The sequence below is a fragment of the Aethalodelphis obliquidens genome, unplaced genomic scaffold (genome assembly GCF_003676395.1).
Source record: "Aethalodelphis obliquidens isolate GAN/ISIS:26980383/991018 unplaced genomic scaffold, ASM367639v1 scaffold9, whole genome shotgun sequence".
Lineage (NCBI taxonomy): Eukaryota > Metazoa > Chordata > Mammalia > Artiodactyla > Delphinidae > Aethalodelphis > Aethalodelphis obliquidens.
In genome coordinates this window covers 36,927,465-36,954,076 of record NW_020837953.1, presented here as the reverse complement: position 1 = coordinate 36,954,076, position 26,612 = coordinate 36,927,465, and the positions used below count along the sequence as shown (strand labels likewise).

Below are 26,612 nucleotides of genomic sequence, written 5' to 3'. Positions count from 1 at the left end.
CTTCCCAGACCAGGGCTCGAACCCGTGTCCCCTGCATTGGCAGGCGGATTCTTAACCACTGCGCCACCAGGGAAGCCCAGCACATGGGATTTTTGTTGTGGCATGCAGGATCTTTTTTTTTTTAAGTTGTGGCATGTGGACTCTTAGCTGCAGCAGCATTCGGGATCTAGTTCCCAGACCAGGGATCGAGTTCCGGCGCCCTGCACTGGGAGCGCAGTCTTCACTACTGGACCACCAGGGAAGTCTCAGGCACTGTTCTAAGTGCTTAACACATACTAAGGTTCCTAACAACTCTATGACTTATACACTGTTTATCAATGAGGAAACCAAGACACAAAGAGATAACTCATTCAGAGATATAAAGCCAGAAATGACAGACTCAGGATTTAAACATAAGGGTCGGGTTCCAAGGTCTGTGCTCTTTACCACAATGCTCTACAGCCTCCAGTGTACGGTAGGAGAAATTCATGTCTCATCTCATATGCTCCAGGGCAAAAGTTCCTTGAGTGAAATGGCCAGGTGAAGTGCCCATATTAGTTCACTCATTCAACTAATATTTACTGAGCATGTACTGTGTGCTAGGCTTGGGAAAAACAGAAGTGAACGATATAAAAATCTGCCATTTTGGGCTTCCCTGGTGGTGCAGTGGTTGAGAGTCCGCCTGACGATGCAGGGGACACGGGTTCGTGCCCTGGTCCAGGAAGATCCTACATGCCGCGGAGCAGCTGGGCCCGTGAGCCATGGCTGCTGAGCCTGCGTGACCGGAGCCTATGCTCCGCAACGGGAGAGGCCACAACAGTGAGAGGCCCGCGTACCGCAAAAAAACAAAAAAACACAACTGCCATTTTAATGGGATAAACAGGTAATTTTAAAAAAGGCAAATAAAATACACATTATGTTAGAGTATGATGAGTGCTATGGAGAAAAATAAGGCAGAGAAATAGAATTCTGCACGCTGGGAGAGGAGGGAAAGGTTGCAAATGTAAGTTAAATGGTCCTATCAATCAAATGCAATGAGTGGACCATGTTTGGATATTGACTTGAAAAAACCAACTGTAAAAAGTCATTTTGGAGACAACTGAGGACATCTGAACATGGCCTGGGTACTGGATAATGTTAAGGAATTATTAGTTTAGTTAGGAATTAGGTTAGTATGATGGTTATGTTCTCTCTACATTTATGTGTATGTCTGAAAATTTCCAAAATAAAATGTTAAAAAATGGTATGGTAATCAAGGCAGGCGTGTGGTGATGATACGAGAGTAAAAACTTAAAGGAAATGAAAGAGTGAGTAAGGTGGGTTATGGGGGAAAACCACCCAGGCAAAGGGAACAGCAAGTGTGAAGTCCCTGAGGCCAGTAAGGGAGAGAAGAGTAGTAGGAGATTAGGTTGGAGATGCAATGGAAGCATAGTGTCTTGTAGGCCATTTTAAAGACTCTAGCTTTAAACTTTTTAACTGTGAGGTGGTTGGAAAGCCACTGGGAGGTCTGAGCAGCAAGGTGGTATGGTCTAACGTACATTTTATTATTATTATTATTCTTTGTGTGTGTGTGGGGGGGGGTATGCGGGCCTCTCACTGTTGTGGCCTCTCCCGTTGCGGAGCACAGGCTCCGGACGCGCAGGCTCAGCGGCCATGGCTCACGGGCCCACTCGCTCCACGGCATGTGGGATCTTCCCGGACCGGGGCACGAACCCGTGTCCCCTGCATCGGTAGGCAGACTCTCAACCACTGCGCCACCAGGGAAGCCCCTAACTTACATTTGAAAAGTCTCACTCTCACTGCTATGTTAAGAACAGACTGAAAGGGAGGGAGCATGGGAGAAGCAGGAGATTATTGCTCTAATGCATGTGAGAGATGATGGTGGCTTCGAAAAGAGTGAAAATAGCGAAGGTAATGAAAAGAGGTCGGTTTACGAATATATTTTAAAGACAAAGTAATTTTTTATAGATTACATTTAGGTGTGAGATAAAGAGACCAAGACAAACCCAAGGTTTTTGGCTTCAGCAACTGAAAAGATGTTATTGCCACTAACTGAGATGAGGGAGGTATGGGAAGTGCAGGGCCTTTCTGGTGGGGCGGGAGAGATGGTGCAGGAGGGACGGGCGAGGGTGGGGTGGGGATCAAGAGTTTAGTTTTGGACATGTGAAATTAGCCACACAAGCGGTGATGTCACATAGGTGTCTGTATATATAAATGTGGGGTTAGGAGGGAGGTATGGGCCAGATTTATATACCTGTATATTAGTATTGTGTAGGTGTTATTTAAAGCTTTGAGAATGCAAAGAAGTACCATTCATTCAAAGTGAATGTGGACAGAAAATACAAGAGGCCTAAGGTCTAACCATGGGGCACTTGTACGTTAAGGAGGCAGGAGATGGGAAATCAGGAATCCTTAGGAGGCTGAGAAAGAATGGGTGGGTAGTGAAGCTGGAGGTAGATCAGAAAGGTGTGTGTGGTGTTCTGAAAGGCAAGTGAAGAAAGTGTTTCAAGCAGGTGGGAGCCATCAACTGTGTCAAATGCTGTAGAAAGACCAGCAAGTAAGTCAAGGACTATGAACTGACTACTGTAATTTGCAATGTGGAGGCCCTCAGTGACACTGACAGGAAGAAGTATTTCAGGTAAAATGGTGGGGGTAATGTGTGACAAAAGTGGGTTTAAGACAAAGTAGGAGGAGAAAAATTATAGGCAGCAAGTATAGATAGACAACTCATACTTTAAAACTGTACTTTTCTTGTTCTTTTGTTCGGTCAAGCGTTAAGTACGGCTAAACTTTCACGTTAAATATATGTATGGCAGGATTCCACTACAGTCAGTGGTAGAGAAAATCAAAGTAAAGGAAAAAAGAGCTTCAAAGAAAGAAGTTACTATTTAATAAGGTAATAAGAAAAGGTCTTCAAGTTCATCATCATCTATGGGCTGACAACCCACCAATTGTCGGGCAAATTTCGTTTCAACATAAAATGACAACGGGACATGTTCCCAAAGACATGGAGCAAAGTTACACTGCAATCACCAGCACGTCTCATGTAAGTAAAGTAGAACCGTAAGGAAAGAAAAAAGCTGGGGGAGGATACAGTCTCTAGTCACCAAAAACAGAGTAAAAAGAGGTAAGAGTGAAATGTATTTCCATCTTTAAATGCACCAAACAATGTGTACTGGACCCAAAGTTATATCTGTGGCTCATAATCAGGGTATAAGAAGCATGAAAAAATCCGGATATTAATTTCAAATTTTCTGCTTCCATGATTCCCCTTTCTTTGGCACTTTCACTAACTGGCCACTCTGAAGACCACTAAGTGCTCTTCTGAGAATGTGGCTTCTGGGCTGAAACCCCTGCAATTCTAACTGTATGCCTCAGTGATCCAAAGTAAATACCAGTACTAAACTATATCAGGACAATGTGCATCCAATACAGAAACTGTCTGTAGAAAGGACTCTGGATTAAACACAATTTCCCAGAAGTCAATATAACAAAGATGTTACACAAACACATTCAAAACACAAACTGTGAATTACAAATCTGAACAATGTGTCTGCATGAATCCACAAGCACATGTGACAATCAGTCTAGATGCTTTTAAGTGGTAATTATTTTACAAATGAATTACTATCAAAATTCTCTCAGAATTTTACATTAAATGATGAAAATATTATGCTATTTCTATGCAGAAGTGCTACAGAAGCCTGAAGTCTCCTATGTTCTCAGTTATACATCTAAATAAAAAATGAGCTACCAACCACCTCATCCCCTATTAGGACGGCTACTATCAAAAAACAAACAAAAAAACACCAGAAATAAGTGTTGGTGAAGATATGGAGAAATCAGAACCCCTGTGCACTGATGGTGGGCATGTAAGATGGTACAGTCACTGTGGAAAACGGTGTGGTGGTTCTTTACATAGTTAAAAATAGAATTATCATATCATCCAGAAATTCTACTTCTGGGTATTTGAAAACAAGGTCTCAAAGAGATATTAGTACACAAATGTTCACAGCAGCATTATTTCACAATAGCTAAAATATGAAAGCAACCCAAGTGTCCAATGACAGATGAAAGGACAAACAAAAGGACAGACAAACGTAGTATATACATACAACAGAATATTATTCAGCCTTAAAAAGAACGGAAATTCTCTAACACGCACAACAACGTGGATGAACCTTAAGGACATTATGCTAAGTGAAATAAGCCAGTCACAAAATATACGGTATGATTCTACTTATATGAGGTATGCACCTAGAGCAGTCAAACATTGTAGAGACCAAGTAGAATGGTGGCTGCTAGGGACTGGGGGATAAGGGGGAACAGGGAGTTCTTGTTTAATGGGTACAGAGTTACAGTTTTATAAGATGAAAAGAGTTCTGGAGATGGGTGGTGGCGATGGTAGCACACTATGGAAGTATTTCATACAACTAAACACTGTTACCACTACAAATGGTTAAGAAAGTAAATTTTACATTTATGTGTATTTTATCACAATAAAAAAATTAAAAAAATAATCAGCAGCTGAGAGGACATCGTTTAATTCTGAATATTCTAGTAGCTGACATCATGAAAAGTTACTCTATCAGAGTCTTGTGAAAGTCAACATGCGGTTTGAGTTTCAAAAAGAAACTACATATGGAGATATGAAAAGGAAAATATAATGGGACAAAAAATAAAACCCACAAAAAAAGGTTTTATTCCTAGCTCAACTGGAAGTAATCCTTACTGAATATTTAATCTTTCTCCTTTCTCATGAAAAAGGGGCTAAGGAAGTAATACAGACATCTGTGTTTTAAAGTCCAGGCCTCTGGCTCATACCTGATGTCCACTCTAAGTTTAGGGTAATACTGAGACACGTATTTCCTGATGAGACTGTAGGAAGCTTCTTTAGGTTCACAAAGGCGAGTAAAGGCCAGTGGGAGGATATCCTCCAATTTTACTTGTGGTTCTGGATCCACTGCAGAGCTCCTGTTCTGAAATGTAATATCAAAAATTATCATCATTACAGGATATAGAGTTTTCTTTTCTAATGCTTCTATATTCAACTCAAGGGCTTTCCCAAGCTGACTGCCAAATCAAATAAGCAAAAGAAAACTATTCCTTTTTAGCACATTCAAATAATTCATATCACAGTGGTGTAATGTCACTTGAGTGGCAATTTCTTTGAGATAAAAGTTTCAGGGACTCCCCTGGTGGCGCAGTGGTTAAGAATCAGCCTGCCAATGCAGGGGACACGGGTTCAATCCCGATCCGGGAAGATCCCCCATGTTGCGGAGCAACTAAGCCCGTGCACCACAACTACTGAGCCTGCGCTCTAGAGCCCACGAGCCACAACTACTGAGCCCGCGTGCCACAACTACTGAGCCCGCGTGCCACAACTACTGAAGCCAGCACACCTAGAGCCTGTGCTCTGCAACAAAGAGAAGCCACCACAATGAGAAGCCCATGCATCGCAATGAAGAGGAGCCCCCGCTCGCCGCAACTAGGAAAGCCCATGCGCAGCAATGAAGACCCAACACGGCCAGAGATTTAAAAAAAAAAAAAAATTGAACTGGGAGAGTTAAAAATATATATAAAAATTAAAAGGTATTAAAAATCTTAATTCATTCTTCAATAACGAAGAATAAAAAGGATCATGCAGCATCAGACAGCACTGTACAAAAAAATTCATTTTCAAAGTTTGAAAACGTTATAAGGAAAGTACAAAAATCTCCAGTGCTGTAACACTGGAGATGTAGAGGAACAGTCATGATTTCAATTACTGACACAGAGGAAATATTATGTATTTCACTTTATTATCGTATACTTTCCATAAATGAAATTATGTGTCTGGAGGAGGGGGAGTGTTAGTGTCTACAAAAAAGAAAAACTGGCTTAAGATATAGTTTTAGGGTCTAATATTGGGTAAACATATACTTGTATGCCTCTTCTAGTTTAAAAGGTATTTCACAAAAAAGCAGTATAACTCATACAGCTGCCCATAGTTCAACAGAGGGCAGTTAGGCCCACGGGCTCCGGGGCTGGGGTGCCTGGAGTCGCACACTGTCCCGTCTACTCTCTGGCTGAATCATAATGAGCAAATGAATTATAACCTCTCCAGGCCTTCAGAGAAAGGCTGCATCCTGCACAGTGCACACAGTGAATACTCAGTAAACACTGTATTGTTAGCAGTAGTAATAGTATTACAGTGCTCAATCAAACTGGTACAGACTTCTTACCTTTCTGTTTCTGGACTTCTGAGGTGTTTTTCTTGATTTCTGGACCACAATAAAACTCCCGGAAGCACCTTTTCCTTTTACCTAAAGTAAATTAACTTTAGTTGCAATAACAGGTATTTTTATTTTAAATTATTCTGGTACTCATATTGATAACTTTATACTAGACTAAGCGAATTACAGGGCATGGTGATGCAAGAACTAATGTAAAGCGCTGCTGAACTCTTCAGAGAAAAAAGAATGGATGAGTCAAAAGACTTGGGATCAAATCCTATTTATGGTACCATTTACCTATTCAATACTGGACAACCTCATAAACCCTCTGAGCTTTTGTTTCCTCATCTACAAAAATGGTGATACCAGGTTAAACAGTCTACTATAAGCTTTCAAGAAAAAAAATAAGTGAGAAAACCTCTATCTTGAAAGGAAGACAGCTCCTTGGCAAAAGTTCAGGCCTAGTTAATCTCAGGCCACAATGCTTCCTACAGTTTGCCCGTTACAGATTATTACTGCATATAGGAAAGGTTATCTAGCAATTTTAGACATTGCACATGACGGTATGTGGAAGTCTTAGAATGTACTTCCACAGTTTACGAAGTGCTGTCATAGAACTTCACATTAACCTGAGTCCTCCACACCTTAGCTTCACCTACCCTGCTGTGAATACAGCAATCAAACGGAAATGCTTTCAGCCTATAAACTTGTTGACGCATCAAACTGAGGGTCAGCCTATGAGGCAAAATAGGTCACAAACTATATTTCCAAAAAGAAAAACATGAAGCCAGCTAATAAACTGTGCTGACATATACTATGATACTAATTATAATGGTTAGATAATGTATTTTAAGCAATGATTATTTTAAAGGCCATTTAAATACCAGTTTTACAACATTTTGAGAAAGGAAGAATGTAAGCTCCATCACAGGACTGTTTTACTCACAGATGGACCCCCAAGCACCTGGCACACAGGACACACTCAATAATATATTTGTGGAGTTAAGTACTTGTTGAAAGTTCCTAAGAGGAATTTAAATGCCTGAGTGGCACAGAATTCTGTTATTAATCAAACCATGCAGAAAGATATAGAAAAAAGGCAATAGGACTCAGGGAATGCAGTGAACTAGATCTTCAGAACCATCTTTGCTATTACCATGGGACCTTGGTAGTTACTTCCTCCCTCTGGACCTCTGAAGATTGACAAGAAAGTTCATTCTAGCTAAACAATTTTCTTTTTAAGTTGAGGTATAGTTGATTTACAATATTATATTAGTTTCAGGTTACAATATAGTGATTCAAAAATTTTATACATTATACTCCATTTAAAATTATTATAAAATACTGGCTATATTCGCTGTGTTGTACAAAATATCCTCATAGCTCTAAGTAAAGTTTTGATGTACTATGCAAAGTAACATGGATTTATGCCTGAAATCAATATTGGTTTTAGTATTATTCTCAGTTTATTCAGGTTTATCTGATGCTCCCCAAAGCCTTAATAGTTTCAGATACTAATAAGTTAAGGTGAACCTATGTGCAAATCTAATTTATAATGATAACCAGTCTAGCCACAGAAGCTAGGCCTTAAAACTAACAACCCTAAGACAAGAACAATTACCTTTTCTGCTGCTGCAGTAACTGGACTCCTCAACCCCACTTCTAATCTGCAGCACCACATAATCTCAAGCACAAGCAGCCCCCCAAAAGTTCAATTAAAAGTACAGGCCGCTAGAAAAAAGTTACATTACCATACTGCTTCTGTTCTCTAGAATAGTTATCTTTAAGCTTTTCATCATCATGTTAACTTATTTTAACTAACAAATTCACAAAGCACAAAAAGCCTAAATGTTACTAAATATGGATTTACAGCTAATACATGTTGAAATGATCTTATTACAAACAACCATTTAATACCTGTTTGATAACACCTCTATTTAATTCTCTTTTCAGTGCTTGTTTAAGGAGGTAGCCCCTTCTCTCCAGCTCCAGAGAAGGGTACTTATGGATGATATATTTTCGAATAGCAACCACGGATGCACCACTCTTCTGGAAGCATGCCTAGGAAACAGATTTATCAAACCATACATATTAATTTAAACTAGCTGTTTTTCATGTTTTCTGACACCTATGTTTTCAAAATAAATTATTTTGGAAGTGAACTTGATAATGGATGATAAAAATGGCAGGAAAGAGTGAACAGTATTGCAGGTAACTTCAGTTCATCATGGCTGTGGAGAAATACAGAATTAACAATATTTCTGCAACAATTTTAAATTGTTCAAAACAGCCAAAGAGAAGATACAACATGTGAATAACATTCTGTGTGTTCATGAAGAAGCTCTTTCCATTCTAATTCTATTCTGTATTTAGAAGACAGATCTTTAGCATTAAAGTGAGGAAAACAGGGCACTTCTACCCCTTGTAGGTTCACAGATCTGGCCCATTTTATGGAATGAACTTCAGCACACCAGAACCAGTATTCCTCTGCAGGCTTTGTGTGAATGCCAGCAGATACCATAAGCAAAGATAATCTGAATAAATGGCACAAAACTGGGTTTACAGATGCAAAGCCTTAACAGGCGTTTCGGACAATGAGAGCATTCGATTGCAATTTAAAGTGCCCTCTTCCTTTTCCATCCTATTTATCTATACTCCATTTGACTAATGCCCGTGGAAAACTGAAGTAGGTCATTGCGTTACAAAGGCAGCAATTCTGTTTCAAAAGCTTTACATTTTGAAGCACACAAGCAGCATCTATTATCTAATGAGCTAGTCCACCAGTTTTGTGTAGCCATTGTCTATAAAATGACCATAGGATTTACTCACTGTCGTTGCATAAAGACTTGGTTGAATGTTATTTTATACACTGACGATAAAGAAAAATAAGTCACAGACAGATGAACCAGAAAAGACTGTACAACACAATTTAATATGGATTGTGTTAAAATGAATCACCTGCTTCAAGTAAATGTCTCTGACCTATTACAACCTACTGAAGTTTTCTCCTGATCTTATAAGAAAACACAGAGTAAAGAAAATCAAGCAGAAAAGCACATTCTAATGCTAAAACAATCCCTGCTCCACCAAACTGAATAAGACGAAAATAGGTATCAAGATTCCTGTTCAATTCAGAAAATGGTCTGAAATCATGATTTGTTTACACTGCATGGAATACACGAGATATATATATACATATATGTATGTATTTCATTTGTACAAATATGCATAATCATATTCAAACTATTTTTCAGGCCTAATTATACTGTTTAAATTTTTTGTTTTATTATCTTAGAATTTTCGTCCCTTCTCCACCCTCACTGTAACCCTGCTGTAACCCAAACCCAGACTGAGAGGTCACAAAGTGAAATCCTTGAAGAAAGGCTACACAAAGAAAAGAGATCTCACTATAATCAAGCTATATAAACCAAGGAAGTTTTCTTTATGAGTTGAGAGTTGTCTTGAAGGAGTGTAGGGAGAGGTCTGAAGGCAAACCTTTTTTCCAGTTTGTTAGTGGCGTCTTCTCAAATTCTAAGTATGACCACCAAGCTCCTCTTTCCTATGTAAACCACCGTTGGTTAAACTGATCTGTAGCCTTCTCTCCCCAATTCTGACTCAGATCCTAGCAACAAGGTCCCTGAAATCAGAGTGTCTATGGCTTCTACTTTAACTCCTCTTGTCATCTGATCATATGAAATAAACATGGCAAAATGAACCAGAAAAATTTACACACAAAAAGGCAAGGTCAGATTAGAAGATACCCTTAAAACAGGAAAACAGTATCTGATGATCACACAAGCTAATGAAAGTCAATGAATTATAGCAAAGTTATAAAGCTATGGAAGGAGGATAGATTTTGCAAGTATTCTGGAATGACTAGGTGATGAAGCAAAGTAGTGACGTTTCTAAAAGAGTTCTGGTGTGAAAGATAACCAACTACTAATATTAGACATAAGCTTTGAAAATGAACCTAAAGATAGTATACTTTTTTGAAATAAAATTTCCTCATTGCTATTCAGTTACCCTGAGTCACAATTCAATTTCATAAGGGCAAGGACTCTGTTTGCCTTATTCTATGCTATATCACTAGTAGGACTGCCTGCTACAGAGAAGCTAGTCCTTAATTGTTTGTTGAATGAATTAACATGTTCAGCCTTCAAATAAAAACTATACTGAAAATAAACTGAGTTTTTAAAAAAAACATCTAAAGATAAGTTAAAAATACTTGCTATAGTAAATCTGAGTTTTTAAAAAAATTAACAGTGCTCAGCAAATGTGATAATATTATAAAAACATGAACTTAGCAATGGCTTTCTTCTATTTAAATCTCTTTTAGGAAGCAGAGCAAGATTTCTGATGCCTGCACAGGAGTATGCCATTTTCAAATACGCAAGAGACAAACAGAATAAATCTAAGATGAACTGCTTGAAATAAAAACTTGCCTTAATGGCCTCAGTTAGGATTGCATCCATCTTGGGACGTGGGGAGGAAGCCATCGGTGTTTGTTTCTGGGCCCTGGCTAGCTGGCTGGCAGAAAGGGTAGCCCAGGAAGGTATTGTTTTTTTCACTTTCTTCTCCTTTTCTTTAGACTGATCTTTCTCACTTTAAAACAAAGAATTGTTATTATGCAAGATAAACTCTTCAGAAAGAAGTATAAAGTCAGAAAGAAGAAAAGACCAGAGAGGGATAAAAATCAATGTTTTAATTCATTTCCACACTGAGGTGATACGTAAAATAAGCAACATTTTACAAAATAAAACATTTAAAAAAAATTGGGTTCTACAAATGAACCAAAAAGGTGTGCTCTCCCAGCTGCACACAGGAGAGAGGAGTCATATAAATCAGCACTAGTATGAAGGGCCAGTACATAAAAGAAATGAGAATTTTAAAATGAGTTCTAGTAACAACTGCAACAGATGCGATTCAGTACAGTGCGAAGAACTCAAGCTCTGAAGTCAGAAAACTTGGGTTTGAGTCTCAGCTCCAACATTTACTAGCTATATGATCTTAGCCAGTGACCTGAGTCTCAATCTCCTCAGCTGTAAAACAGTCATGTAATACCAAAAACTTCACAAGGTGCTGTAAGAAATGATGAGATTACATTTATAAAAAGTTTTGTGAACCATAAAGCGTTATACACATTTTATTCTAAGTAACAGTAACACTCCATGTACCTAAAAGAAAGGGTAGCTGCTAAAAATTCCACAGACCTTACATATACCTATGAAACTGGGATGAAGGATTCCCTGAGGATTATACCTGGAAAGTATAGTTATTTCTAAGTCATTCTTTTATTTAAAAAGTAATTCCTGTTTTCACCAACTATGAAAAGAATAGAATGAATGTTACCAGCTGTCCTGCAAAAAAAAATTTAAATTAAAAAAGAATCACCATCACATTGTACAGATTATCAATAGCAAATTTTGCCTTCAGATTCTCAAAGTCACCCTCCAATTGAATACTTCATCAAATATATACAGAGTTTTAGGTCACTCTAGCAATGTCTTGGTATAGATTAATGCTTTCTAACATAAGCACGTAAAAACAACTCATTCTTGCAAAGAGGGAGGAATAAAGTGAAGAAGAATCTCTCAGGTCAGATTTTTAGTCACGTTCCATTTCTTATTGAAATTATGTCAATGTTTACAATAGGAGACACTCCCACAATGAATTCTAAGCACAAAAACACATGCCAAAGCCGAAAAGAATGAATTGTGCATCCGTCAAACCACTGTTCTGATAACTACTACAAATTCTAATAGGCCATACGACTACATCGTAAGCCTATTGCAAGATAATTCCAAAAACAGTAACTCCAAATAGCATGTATCTAGCATAAATTAAGTTGTATCACTTTAAAAAAATCTGACCTACAGTCCTTTTACATAGTCTTCACATACAAATAGCAAGAAGGCATAAGTCCTTACTCCTTTTTGGTTTCCTCAGAAGGCTTGTTTTCTTCCTTCTCTTCATTCTCAGGTTGCCCCTTTGGCTGTTCTGTCTCACTAGATGTAGCAGGTGGAGTTTCATTCTCTTGTTCTTCTACAGTGGAGACAGATTCCTCTGAACTTACATCTGGTTCTAAAAAAAAAAAAAAAGAAATCAGGTGCGTAGAATTGCATCAAGTAAATACATTAGAGCCTGAGTCAATAAAAGGGTAAAAGTTTATCTCTTTAAACAGATAAGCCAAATGTTGCAATTAACAGTTGTATCCTAAAATGAACAAATGATTTATGAGTACACTTTTTTCCCCGATTTATGTCACTCAAATTGCCTATATAAGGGGTTGCTGATCCAGACCATTAGGTGAGAAAAAGAGAAGGATCAGCAAATTGCACAGAAAGGGAAACTCATTTTACCCCAAATCAAAACTCTTGAGTGTTTTACTCTATAACATTAATGATGAGACTCATAATTAAGAAATTAGCCATTTCATAATTTAACAGGCTAATATTAGTAAGGGAATAAATAATAGAAAATTAATATTTATTTTCCAAGTGAAATGATTCTGGCAAGTGTAGAAATATGAGAGGGGGAATACTGAGGTCTGCAGTTGCTGGTCTGTGTCTTTTCTCAGTAGGTCTCCTTGAGCAGCCACTACAGACCACAGAACCCCAGGAAATGGTTAAGCAGAGACTTAAAAGAAAAGGGCATCAGTGGCCAAAACTAGGAAAAAAAAAAAAAAAGGATATGCTTGAAGAGTTTAGTCATTTAAATTATGTGAACTCATTACTGGCATAATGAAGACTTCTTTGGGGCCTTCATATAAATAAGAGAATTTTTAAAAATGCCACTTCCTTCTGATAGCCAAACCACATACATACAATGCTAAAGGAATTCTACAAATTAAAATTCTAAGCCGTAAGTTTCAGGATAGTCAACTATAATTTGTAAATCATCCTGGATCACGCTCTTCAACCAGACTTGCATGTAAGTGAAAAATCCTCCCATATATGCTCAGCAAAAATCAAGGCTCTAGAGTCAGATATATCTGGATTCAAGTTCAGACTTTCTAACATTCTAGCTTGGTATCTTAGGGCAAGTTCTTTGACATCTCCATATCTCAGTACCCTTACTTCACAGAGTTATTATGAACATAATACAAAATGCTTTAGGGGAAACCTGTAGGCTAGCACTTGTACTGATTCCCATCCTCCTCTGGCCTCTTCTACTGCTTCTAGAGCTGTTACGCAAATATTAAGGCTAGAACTTCAGTATAACAATGGTATCTGGTGATACAGATAACTGCAAGATGTATTTTTTTTTTATCACGATGTATCTTTTACAGCCCTTTGCCCCAACGATCTGACCTAACTGGTCGACCTAACTGTAAGAACTTACTTTTAGTTAGTCATGTTTACTTATTTTTACATTGCTTTATTCTAAACAAATTGAAAAGCCAAGACCGTTTACTGAGTTTTACCATAACAGCAGGGCTACAAATTAAATTCCACATTATTTTCTCTTAAAGCTTACGGTTTAATAAAGGTTCAATTGCTCAACAGATAATGAGACACTGTTACATATGAGACAATGTTTCCAACTCACAGAACTATTGTGTATGCCTTTTTGGATTTATAAAATTTACAACATGAGTGAAGTCCAATTATTTTCATGTACAAAATACTATAATGGGACAGAGATAAGATAAGCAAACACAACTTGTGAAGTGTCTTACTGGTCCTTTATAAATTCTCGGTTGACTTTTCTAATACCTTACACCTGAACACTCTGGTGTATTCTGAAAACTCACGTTATTAGTGACTTAGTGACTTCAGCTGGCTGTTAAATGCGGCTCAAGATGGGCCATCAAGTGGCTTATCTCAGTCCTGGAAAAAATAACCTACCCTCAACTCACCAGCAACTATTATTTTTTTTAATATGCTGATTCCCATGTCTCCTCACTGCCTTAGGCCAGAGTACCCCAAATGCTTGTAGTATTCATCTGAGGATTCTGAGACAAAATCCATGCTCAGCTGGAGAAGAGCAGATCCCTAGTGCACTAAGGATAAAGGCATCAAGGGTGCATGTATTATTTTATTGGTAATATATGCTGGTCAGCAAATATTTAGTTCTAACAGCCACGACAGGGACAGCACCATGTGCTCATCCCTGGCAATGAAAAGAAAAGAAAAAGAAAAAGGTCACAAGAACAAGAAAAGCAGTTCCACTTGCAGAAGTGGTTAGAGGTGCCATGAAGGAACGCGAATGCTCCAGATTGACGGTTCTACCTTTCTCGATTTATTATGTTCCCACCTCTGCCTGGCCAATCTTCTCTCCACCAACACCAAAGTTACAAACCAATGCTTTGATCGCCCATTTGCTCCCTTGAGGCCTCTTGATGATTTCTGGTTGAGCCTTCCGCTGTCCATCTTGAAGGCCCAAGTCTTCCATTCTTCCAGGGTCTTCATCCCCATGACACTGTATGCCCAGAAGCTACTCTTCGACCATTCCTGTTCTCTCCAACCATCTTTCTGTTTTTTAATTCCAAGAACATGAAATTTTCACCTTCTAAAAATCTTTAGAGACAAGATGAAATTCTTTCTTTGCCCACATGGTCTAGAAATGACATACCAACAGGTACCACCTCTCTCTCTAAATGCTCCCCCCAAACACTGAAGCATAAAAAAAGAACAAGTAAGTTCAAGGGAATTTATGGGACACTCCAAACTGGAGCAGAAACTTTTGTCTTTTGAAGCTGTCCACCGCTTTACTTTACCTGGCTTTTCTTCCTCCCCTTCAGCGAGCTTGCTCTTGGGAGGAGTTTCCCGGGTAGAATTCACAGCTCGACGAATCGGCATGGTGTTATCTTCTACCTTCTAAGAAAAGAAACGGCCATAATCACACATGCAAACAAAATTTCTCTTTTCTCTCTTTTTCAAGGGGCCTAACTGGGTGTCAGAAGATGTAGGAGAATTCTTCAAGTCGACTCCAGGATCTGATGCAAATTACTTTTAACAAGGTTTTTTGAAATGAAATATGATTCTTAAGAAGTACTTTTCAATGTATTTTATTTTAGCTAGAATTTCAAATGGAAATAAGTAATTATACTTGATTTGGAATAAATTTAGGTTTTCTCAGGAGCTTGAGGGGAGAGGGAAGATGAGAAGAACTTTGCATCTACTCGATTTGTTCAGATTCACAACCCAGACTCCCCCAAGTAGAGGAAGGAACAGGTACCAAGAAGGACCCAGCAGGGCCTGAAGTCAGGGACTGATCCAAGAGTGAAGCTTCAAGACTGTGTCAGCCCCTACCTCACCTAACTTGTCCGCGTGGATCAGCTGAGCTCCTACTATAAGTGGGAGTGCCTTAGGATGGACGAGTTCACCTTGAGACGTATCAGTCGCCATTTAAAATAATTTCTAGGCCCGAGTACAGGTTACACTCTGAAGCCTCTGCTGTTAACCACAAGGATTTTTCCTAGTGGTTTCAGTGTGGTGAAGAATCAACCTAAAGCACAGAAAAGACCTGGTGTGAAGATTAACAGAAACAAAACTAAACTAAAACGTCTAAATTTAATATACATCCAAAGGGAAAAAAAATTCACTATAAAACTTATAGTTAAGCGACAGATGACTTAGTCAGTTATCATTCAGAAAGATAAAATCACTATCAAAATATAGACTATGTAAAAGCAGCGACTAAGACAAATGCAAGCCACAGCAGCTGTTGCACCTTCCACATGAACAAAGGCAACAAGGACAAGAAAGCTCATAAGGAACCTAACCCCATCCCTTCTGCTAGTATCAGGAACTCAGAAAGGACAGAATAAGGAGACCTAGAAATAGTTTAGTCAATGTTTACTCAAAGATCAGTTTACTAAAGAGAGAGGCTATTGTTGTTACTGTTCTCAAAGGGGTCAGGAAACTTAACTGTAACCTTAACTCCATCTCCATCAGAGAAGTAATACAAGGGCAAAAATACTGCTGAAGAACATGACAGTCTAAGAGCCTCCAGACTCAGAAAAGCAAATTCAGACCATCACCTAGGAGAATAAATATGCCTCTAAGACCTTATTTGTCATACTTCTAATGTTAAGTAAAATCAGCACAAAAGAACAAAATTAAAGATTTAAAAATAAAACGCATGTAAATCACTCAAATTTACCTGATCATTAATACCCTCTGCCCCGCCCATCCTCATCGGGGCCTCAGTAACATTTTATATAAAAACTCTTCCAAAATTTAAGAAAATAATCAGTTAGGCGTTTAGATCTTTGTGCTACTGAACATTAATGAAGACTTGGGAAAGAGCAGACTAGTCATTCAGCTTCTACTTTAAGCTCTAACCCTGTCTAGGAATTTAAGAGCTTTCAATTTGTCAGGTAATAGTTTGAAGCTCCAAACATACAGAACGCTTTCACATTTACAGGGAAAACCATTTTATGGGAACACCAAGAGCAATGCCAGACTTGTGAACTATCCGTCAACTGCAATGAAAGGCAGCTGAAAGAATTCAAGATCATATGCTAAAAACTTATTATTCAAGAGTAAATTAGGAATATCCACGAATATTTAAAAATCATTAACTGTTACAAAAACTACTTAAAATGCTCACATAGCAGTTCACTTCAACAACTATAAAACACAAAAATAAAAAGTTTTCTCATTTGTGAAAAGTTGGGTTTAAGGGCATTATTTAGGTTTGTGAAAGCTAAAAGTCTATCTTGGAATAATTTCAATACATAAACTTGCTCCCTCACCCAACTAGAACTTACATAATAATACATTTTCCTTGATTTAAAAAAAAAGCAAATCTCATGACACTTTTACATGTAAATACCATACAGAAGTAAAACTTCATGATCAGGTTATTCTTGGTGAAGTGATACTGCTAATGAATTCATCTTTCTTAACCCATGATAATACTAGCTAGGCTGAAAATGATACTGCGAAGTCAGCAAAACCTTCAGCAGTCTGTTCATAGAGGATCTTTAAAAAATATTTTCCCTGTAAGTAAAATACTAAAAAAAAAGAGTCAAAACCCTTCCAGTCAACTCTATATTTACTAATTGCTCAAAATTGAAACAAACAGGTTTTAGAAAAGGAGTGAGGGTGCAAAGGAAACTACTCTCAATGCCAAGATGACAAAATTGACTGAAGTCAGGGCAACAAGTACATGGTCCATAAAGACATTAGACATCATTAACCTGAGGACAAGAATGTTAGTTTAAATTAGGTCAGGTAAGAAGTATGCCCAGGGTGGAATAACTGAGAAATGTTGGTTTGCCAATCTTCCTGGCTGCATCCACCAAAAAAAACAGAGCCTGACACTTTCCTGCTTAAAACCTCCCAATCACCACACCCCCTTATTTCAGTAATCTCACCCCTTACTACTCCACCCATCACTCTACTCTCTTGACTCCAAACACACAGATCATCTTTTGGTCCTCAGTGTGTGCTTTGCACATGCTCTTCTTTTACACTGCAACATTCTTTTCCTAGACACTTCAATTAGATTTGTGCTCAGTGTCACCCCCTCAGAAAGCCCTCCTATCCTTCTTATTCTTTTTCAGGTTTCTTTATATGGCATTTGTAATAGCATTTAACACCACCTGTAATTCGACATACGTCTATTTACTTTTTTATTATGTGTCTCTTCCAGTGAAATGTAAGCATTACAAGGGCTAGGACTAATTCATCACTGTATTCCCAGCACCTAGAAGGATGCCCAGCACATGCTGGGTGCTGGATAAATATTGGGGAAAAAAGCTGAATGAACAATGACACCTGACAGTACTTATTACTATATTCAGCAAGTGTGAAGAACACTTAAAAAATAAAACTAAATATTTAAAATTTAATATAAATATTAAGAAACGTTTGCCTCAGCTCTGTATTTCCTTAATAAAGGTCATGAAAATTAAGGCTTCAGTCTATAGCACTTTCTTTTCTTTTGGCCTCTCCCGTTGCGGAGCACAGGCTCCGGACGCGCAGGCTCAGCGGCCATGGCTCACGGGCCCAGCCGCTCCACGGCATGTGGGATCTTCCCGGACCGGGGCACGAACCCGTGTCCCCTGCATCGGCAGGCGGACTCTCAACCACTGCGCCACCAGGGAAGCCCTATAGCACTTTCTTTATAATAGGTTGGTTAATGAGTTATTCCATAAGTTCACTGTTCATCACAAAGCTAACAAAACTATATGAATGGTTAATTCATACTACCTGAACATCACAGGTACTCATTAATTTAACTTTTGTTGCTACATTTCTGAATGATCAGACTTTTAGGCCGCCACACTTGTTTCCTTGCAGGAATCTTATCTGGCTGGTTCACTGCTGCATACTTGGTGCCTAAGAAACATGCCAGGCACAGAATAGGTGCTTAATAAATATTTATTAAGTGAAAGAACGAATAGACGAAACTTGAATAAGTTTTTCATCTGGGTTCTTATATGTGCCATCTGAGTTTACCTGTGGTTTATGTGGTCTTTCTGTGGTCATCAACCTGTTTTTAAAATTTAATGTGAGATTAACATAACAAAGATTTGCTTTCGTCAAGGGAAGTGCTAAGTTGTTTAAATGCAGGCAATAAAGAAAAGGTTGTAAAAGTAGAAAGTCCGTAATTTCAGTTTTAATTTACTTTCTCTACATTGAGAAAGCACTAGAAAAATAAGTAGTTCAACAATGTATTTCAGTTTACTGATATCCTTGAAAGTACGCATTTTAGGGAAAGTATTATTTCATATTTTACCATAAAATGTACACAAGACATTATACATTATAATATCATTAGCTATGCACTGATTACATCAAGTTGTTCTCAATCTAAAATCTTTAACTATATTCAGACTTAACAGGTAATGTCACAAAAAGCATGCGTATAATTAGCTAGCAACTTCTTTTTCACTTTTGTATTTCAATATATCAGTGTCTATATTGGGCACAGATGCTATGGACACTACAGGGATCTATTCCTAAGGCACGCACAATCTAACTGGCTAAAGAGTCAGGATTTTCATCTATACACGAAGAGTTCAGGACACTTTCTCCAAGTTCTTGCCCTCAATCTTCCAATTAAGCTTAAAAACAAGGCCAAAAATAACCTCTAAAAATGTTACTTCTACTTTGAAACACATTACACTAAACTTTTAAAAAGAGCAATAAGAATTTTAAAAGTTCTTAACAGTTTTATGCCTATGCCAGATTAAACAAAACTAAGCTATCTTCCAAAATAAAACTAGACACGTGTAACTTCACTCTAAGACAGGCCAGCTTTGTCCATAAAGTCCCAGGTGAATTCCTAGCTGTACTTTTAACTAAATTCTCACTTTTCAATGTAACATAAAGTCGGGAAGCATGATAAACAACAGAGAGAAAATGTATACGCGGAAAGGGCGGTAAAGTTCACCTTGGCCGTCCTCTGTGCAGGGGTGAACACTCCCTCAAAGTGGTTAAGTGACTCGTCCTCGGTCACAGACATTGGTCAATTCGGTATCAAAATCTCAAATCTGGGCCTCTCACTTCACCACTCCTGCCTCCAACTCTTTACAAACGCCCCTATTCACACGTTTGACTTTATTAGCTAAAATCACATCACCTAAGGAGCAGTGACTAACAAGCTCTAGGAAAGCCATACGGGAAAACGAAAGCTTAGGCCCGCGTCGCGGCGGCAGCGGCAGCAGCAGCAAAGGCTTTTCAGGGGCGCCAACAGCTGACACCGAGCCCAGACCGCCGAGAGAACCGGTTAGAAAGACCAGCAGAGACAAAGGCGGGGAGCGGCCGGTGCGGCGCCGAGCGCAAGGCGGGGGCCAGAGCGGAGCCAGGATGAAGGCGGCGAGGCAAAGGGCGGCGAGCTCAGCGGCGGCGGACACCGAGGTGCGCGCTCATTGCAGCTGACAGCTCGAGCTCCCGCTCCGGGATGCGCGCGGGGAGGCCGACGCCGCGACCCGAGCGGCGCCAGCCCGCGCGACGCAGGAGGCGGCGGACCGCGAGTCCCAGCGCTCGGCGAACTCACCGCTGGGAGCTCCGTAATGGCGGCGGCGGGGGCGGAGAACCCGGGGGGCGGGTTCGCCACAGCCAGTCACCGCCGCCGGCATCTTTCGAACCGGCTCCGAAAACCGCTGAGAGTGGGGTGAGGGGGAGGGCGGGAGCGGACAGCGAGGCCCACCGCGGGCCTCGGGAGCATGCGCAAGACCTCAGCCAATCGGAGCGGGCGGGAGGACGCTGGCGCAGGCGCGCTGGGACGCAGGGCCCTAGATCAGGGAAGAGCTCCCCAACCTCCCCAGTCCAAACAAAACAAGGGCGGGAGCGCGCGCGCGAGAGGGTCCCGGAGGAGGCTTCCAGGAGAGGGGCAGGGGGCTAGGTCGCAGTGGGGGGAGGGGAAGGGGGCGGAGCGGTCGGGGAAGGCAGACAAAAGGCACCACCTCCAGGGACGCGAGCGCCCCGCCCCCTCCTCTCGGGTAGCGGCGTCGGCGCCCCGGGCGAGCGGCCTCCGCCACTCGCCCTCGGGGTCCAACGGGCCCGCACCCACTCCCCACCCGCCTTTTCCGTCCTGAGTTACCTCTGCGCTCCCCGCTTCCTGTCGCCCGCGTCCCGCAAGGATTCTCGGCGCCGCTCCCGCTGCCGCTCGTCGCCTCCGCCGCCGCTGTCCTCCAGGCCCAGCCGCCGAGCTCTGCCGCCCCGCCCCCCTGCCCGCGGCCCCGCGCGCGCGCCCCCCAAGCCGGCCCCGCCCCCGCGCGCGCCGGCGGCCGCACCCCCAGCCCGCGGGAGGGGAGGGAGCGCGCGAGGCTTGCCTCCCCGGTCGGGCGCGCGGGGGCGCGAGAGGGCGCTCCGGGATGTGGGGACGCCCGGGCGGGGTCTGTGTATCCTCGTACCTTCCACCCGGCGCTTCCCGGGTGGCGCCCGTTAGCTTGGGCGATGCGGTTTCGGTTTCTCGGAAGGGCACTCTTTTCACTTAACCCTTCTCTACTCTGGTTCAGTCCCTGGTTTTGGCGATCCGTCTGCCTTTAGAGGGGTTGGCATTTCCCGCTTCTGAATTTAGCCACAGTACAAGAACTACACTTCTTTGAAGGCGGTTGGAATAATTAGAAACCCAGAGAGCGGAAAATTCAGTACCTCACGTTCTTTCCCATTAAGTATCCATACAGTACAGGGTAGCGTAATAACTCAGGAAAAGAACTGTAAAAGTTGATTTTCTAATCAATGAAACGGTCTTCCCTGGCTCCCTAATCTGCATATGCAGGGACGGTTCTCAACAAGGAAACCGTGGGATTAGAAAACAGGGAATTGCCTTTGGATTGCCATTTTACGTTGGTATCAGCGTACTTCGGCTTGTACGTACTGTTTAAAAATGTAACTTTTCAAAGTCGGTTTGGGAAAATACGATGTACCTAAAGTAGTAGGTGTTTTGTCGCGGATAGAGGGGGTTCGGATAATGATATAGGGAAATAATAAACACTACAATTGCCGTGAGGCTCAGAGCAGTGTGACTAGCACTCAAATGCATGTGCCTGTCATCCCAAAGTTTTATTATGAAACCATTTAAGCACTTGCTAGTCCAGTCCTCAGGCTCTGGCATTGCCATTAGCACTTTAACTGTCTCACCAGCTTTCCCAGGCACAGCCATACACTCCATCAGTTCCAAAGGGAGGTATATAAAAATTTAACCACCACCACCAAAAATTCCTTACAAGGTGCGTGTTACCATTAATGTCCTGATGGCATTACCAATGCCCTGGCACTCTGGGGTCCCATTAAACATGTTCACAAGGTGTTTTGGTCATTTTGTGCCCAAACTTCACCCTGCTCACTTCCTTTCTTACCAACATTTCTATCTTTTGTCTCCTTTTTAAAAGACTCTTCCATTTTTATGTGTTCATATGCTTAAAACGTCCTACCTTTCTTCTTTTTCCCGGAAATGTCTTTAGCCCCATCTCATGCAAGAAGCTGACACAGATAAGGGCAAACTAGATTTCTCCACTCCACAGATTTTTGCTTAAAACACACACACACAACTTATCTGTTGTTTACAACATGTACACCCAAGGAGGGAAAACCCTGAAAAAATTCTTTCTCCAGAGTGTGCGCATGGAGGCGCTTTGCACACAACCGCCCCCCAACCATGCACTAAAGCTACCACTCACTGAAGTCAAGCTGTTTTTCACTTACAAAGGGATTTGAAGTTTTTATTGGACATGTATATTGCTTGAGGCATTTTACCTCTGCTAAATGTAACATCTGGTCAGTTTTGCTTTTTATACTTAGCCACATCCGAGTTAAGACTCCATGGAGTATGGTTTTATAGTTTATCTCACTTGGCTTTCTTTGAGCTATACTAGTAAAAACATCATTCAATTGTGTTTGTTAAAAACAGATTTACATGATGAATTTTGCACCCTTTACTTAAGCTGTTAGGCTGTTTGATGTTCTGCACCGAGGGAACACACATCTTGGCAAGTTTAAGAGCAGCTCAGTTCTTATGGAGTGTGTGGAGTTTATGGTCAGAGCACCAGTAAGACCCTCTTGCACAGAGACCTCTCACACTGACTGATATCAAAGTCCCTGAAGTTCCACCATTCACTTCTTTTAATCTCTTCTATAGCAATTTTATTTATTTATTGATTGATTGATTTGGCGGTACGCGGGCCTCACTGCTGTGGCCTCTCCCGCTGCGGAGCACAGGCTCCGGACGCGCAGGCCCAGCGGCCATGGCTCACGGGCCCAGCCGCTCCGCGGAATGTGGGATCCTTCCAAACCGGGGCACGAACCCGCGTCCCCTGCATCGACAGGTGGACTCTCAACCACTGCGCCACCAGGGAAGCCCATCTTCTATAGCAATTTTAAAGAGCTGCTATCAAGGAGAGCTAACATACAGGTCTCAACCTGATAATTCAGAATTCATTGTTTTAACCTCTGAACTTGAGAATCTAAAGCTTTCCATTGGACAGTCAGGGATCAGAAGAGTAAGAACTCTGGGTGTCTGACTAGGGGAAGAGCTTCTAGGAGAGAGAAAGGAGTAAACGTGCTGTCGTCTGTGATGACTTCACACTTCTGCCCAGGGCCAACCAGCTTACAGGAGTGACTCTGGAGTCCCAGAAACATGAGGAAATGTAGGGTTTTGTGAACTAGAAAAGCAAGTGTTAAGTCTCCAAAATGGATAACTAATAAGAACCTGCTGTATAAAAAAAAAATTTTTTTTTTTAAAAAGTCGGGCTTCCCTGGTGGCGCAGTGGTTGAGAGTCTGCCTGCCGATGCAGGGGACACGGGTTTGTGCCCCGGTCCGGGAAGATCCCACATGCTGCGGAGCGGCTGGGCCTGTGAGCCATGGCCGCTGAGCCTGCGCGTCTGGAGCCTGTGCTCCACAACGGGAGAGGCCACAACAGTGAGAGGTCCGCGTACCACAAAAAAAAAAAAAAGTCCCCAAAATGCAACTGCATCATTTCTAGTTTTCAACAAAAACACCCATTTTCTTCAGAAGCCAAGTCACTGTTGCAACTTTAGCATACAGCAAGCTTTGCAGACTTCATGGCCTGTTGTCAGTGTAATAGGTTTTTTGCTATTCCTCAAATTTAAAGCTAAGTGATACTTAAGTCTGTTAGGCTAAAAGGTCTTGTTTTGTATAGAAAAGCAAAATATGTGACTTTGGAGATTTAGGCATAAGGATAGAGGAAGTTGAAGCAATTGCAGATTCCAAGAATATTCCAGACCACAGCTAAGGACACTGCCTCACAAAGTTGAGCATGAAAGATACATCAACCTATTTTACTCACATTCCACCTCGTGTTAAAACAGATGTTTGAAGAATAATTCTTGATTGCCTGGTGGGGAGAGAAGTTTCTGTTCCTAGCAAGCCTGATCTTCATTTTCCCCACAAATCAAGGCTAAGGGCTTGCAATTTCACACAGCAGTAACCAAAAGCCAGGCTGGAGCTTTGATCCCTTAAGAAGGTATGGTCCTGGTAGGGTTGGGGGTCACCTGACTTTTCTGGTTTCTAGCCAGAAAGACTGGAAATGGCCCTCAATTTGGCTGCAGCTTGGAAAGGGATGGTAAGAGAATTAATTTATATGATTAGGCAGAAAGTGGAGACTGATGAAGAGATTTAATATTACTTCACTACTGCCACCCCCTTAATGGTTTTCTCTTTTATTGTTTGTTATTATCTGAGGCCAAGACCCTGGTTTAGAGATAAGCAGCACCCCTGGATCCTCCTCTGATGATGTTGCACTTTCTTCTACTCACTGGTGGCAATAATTTTAACTCTATTCAGCATAGCAGTCATCGAACTGAAAAACTTCTTTCTAAACTCTGAAAAATTCTGAGTCTAATATATGTCTGATCCCAATCGTTTTGGATAAAGGATCATACATAGATCAGAATATAAAAACCAAATACATTTTACAAAATAACATTTTCTGTCGTATGTCCCCCCCTTCTCTCCCTCTCTCTCTCTCTCTCTATATATATATTTAATGCTGGTTGTAATCCATTAATTTTGTCATTCACAGTTTGAGAACCTCTGTCCTAGATGTCATTAGCCCTTCGGTGTTCAATTGGAGTCAACGTTTCTAGCTCCTTGAGAGGGTCTGAAAAGTGTTAGTGCCAAGAGTTTACTGTCATTTTGAGGATAAGGGTTTTAAAAGCTACCCTTTGGGGCTTCCCTGGTGGCGCAGTGGTTGCGAGTCCGCCTGCCGATGCAGGGGACACGAGTTCGTGCCCCGGTCTGGGAAGATCCCACATGCCGCGGAGCGGCTGGGCCCGTGAGCCATGGCCGCTGAGCCTGCGCGTCTGGAGCCTGTGCTCCGCAACGGGAGAGGCCACAACAGAGAGAGGCCCGCACACCGAAAAAAAAAAAAAAAAAAAGTAAAAGCTACCCTTTAAGTTTGAAGCATCTGACATATTGAGGTTACAATTCAGCCTTCAAAGGAACAAAAACATTTGGGAATGTTATTATAGGTGTCTTTCAGTGGGAACTAGAACCTAGAATTAAGGTCCCTAAGGTACTTAGTCCTGCCATCTCTAGGGAAAGCAAAAGGATTTGCTTTCAAGCCTGGTTCATGTCAGGCTCTGGGAATTGTATGTGTTGAACCATCTTTTACCCCTTTTAAACACCAGAGGCAAGACAACCGCATTTTAGACATAATAGAGACACTCATTTATCAGATTTACTAAAAATCAAAATATATCCAGTTTTGACAGTGTAACAGGAAGTAAATTTGCCAACAGTACTATTCTTCTCTCTCCACTCCTACTTTGTGTCTTAAAAGGCAAATCATATTTGCGGGAAGATGCCTGAAGGGGAACCAAGTCTGTGATGGTGGCCAGAGATAAGTGAGAGTCAGATCAATGACACCTAGGGTGGTAACTGTCAGGGTTTACTGATGGGGAGGTTGAGAGTTAGTGGGAGGCAGGACGTTCAGGTTTTAAACCAGGAAAATCCCAGCAAAATGAGTTGGTCACCATAACACATCTTTCTTTCGTGGTTATGGGGAAGTTTGAGAAAGTTTCTTTATGCTTAAAGGGGAAGAAAGTTTTCCCAATAAAACCCAGTAATTTAAAGGAAAACATGAATCAAAATCTATGACTGAAAAGAAGACAGATTTTTAAAGTCAGAATTATGAAATTGGATCCATTTGTTTAAAAAAACACAAACCTGAAGTTCCAAAAAGAATGGTGATGGAAGGACCTCCCTGGCGGTCCAGTGGTTAAGACTCCATGCTCCGCTGCAGGGGGTATGGGTTTTAAGGTAGTGTAGTTTAATTTTGTATGTAGCTGAATATGACTAAGGTTGTAGAATGGGATAGAAAAAGAACATTGGACACAGGGAGGACATGCCCCAGGTATTCCAGTCAGGATGCTGGGGGCTTTATCTGATCTCCTTTAATTAATCCTCACAACAATCTTATGAGGTGCATGGTGTTTATAGATAATCTTAATCTTAGATATAAACTTAACTGTTCATTCTAAAGAGCCAGAAGTTATTCCCATCCACTAAATTTTGGGACTGGAAATGATTAAAAGTACCGCCATTCCTTTTACTGGGTGACAACTTATTAAAAAAAAACCAAAACATAAGAAAACCAACCAAGGTTGGTCTCTAGCAAATTCTACTAAATTGAGAGAATACGGCAACTTTCAAAAAGTTCTTTCACCCATTTGCCAGAGAAGGTTTGTCTGGATTAATTTGTCACAGGACATGTTTAAATTCTACTTTGGCATATGAAACGGACTCTCACCATACCTGCCACTCTTTCTTCATTTTTCAAATACACCCTGCATCCCCCCTACCACAGAGCCTTTGCACTCATGATCCCTTCTACTTGAACCCACCCCCTTAACTATTTAATTCTTTAGATTCCTCAGTTTAAAATTCTCTTCCTGAGGGACGCATCCCCTAACCCCCCAGTTTACACAGGGCACCCATTATATGCTCTCATAGCACTGTATTTTCAAAACATGTGCCATTTGTAATGCCACATTT

General features: G+C 40.9%; 1 protein-coding gene across 6 annotated transcripts in view; it reads right to left on the bottom strand.

Annotated features, from left to right (window-relative positions):
* HP1BP3 (heterochromatin protein 1 binding protein 3) overlaps positions 1–20,847 on the bottom strand; it is a 35,402-nt gene extending 14,555 nt beyond the window's left edge. The window contains exons 1-8 of one of the 6 annotated variants that reach the window (XM_027109893.1): positions 20,697–20,821; positions 15,449–15,644; positions 14,914–15,013; positions 12,122–12,275; positions 10,637–10,796; positions 8,112–8,255; positions 6,204–6,284; positions 4,804–4,958 (exon numbers count right to left, since the gene is read on the bottom strand). In XM_027109893.1, the coding sequence (XP_026965694.1) occupies positions 4,804–4,958; positions 6,204–6,284; positions 8,112–8,255; positions 10,637–10,796; positions 12,122–12,275; positions 14,914–15,013; positions 15,449–15,544 (890 nt within the window). In that variant the 5' untranslated portion in view covers positions 15,545–15,644; positions 20,697–20,821. Of the gene's footprint in view, positions 1–4,803; positions 4,959–6,203; positions 6,285–8,111; positions 8,256–10,636; positions 10,797–12,121; positions 12,276–14,495; positions 14,669–14,913; positions 15,014–15,448; positions 15,645–20,150; positions 20,546–20,696 lie in introns of those variants that run through there. The other 5 variants (XM_027109894.1, XM_027109895.1, XM_027109897.1 and 2 more) reach the window with 5 other exon arrangements.
* Positions 20,848–26,612: the final 5,765 nt, after the last annotated feature.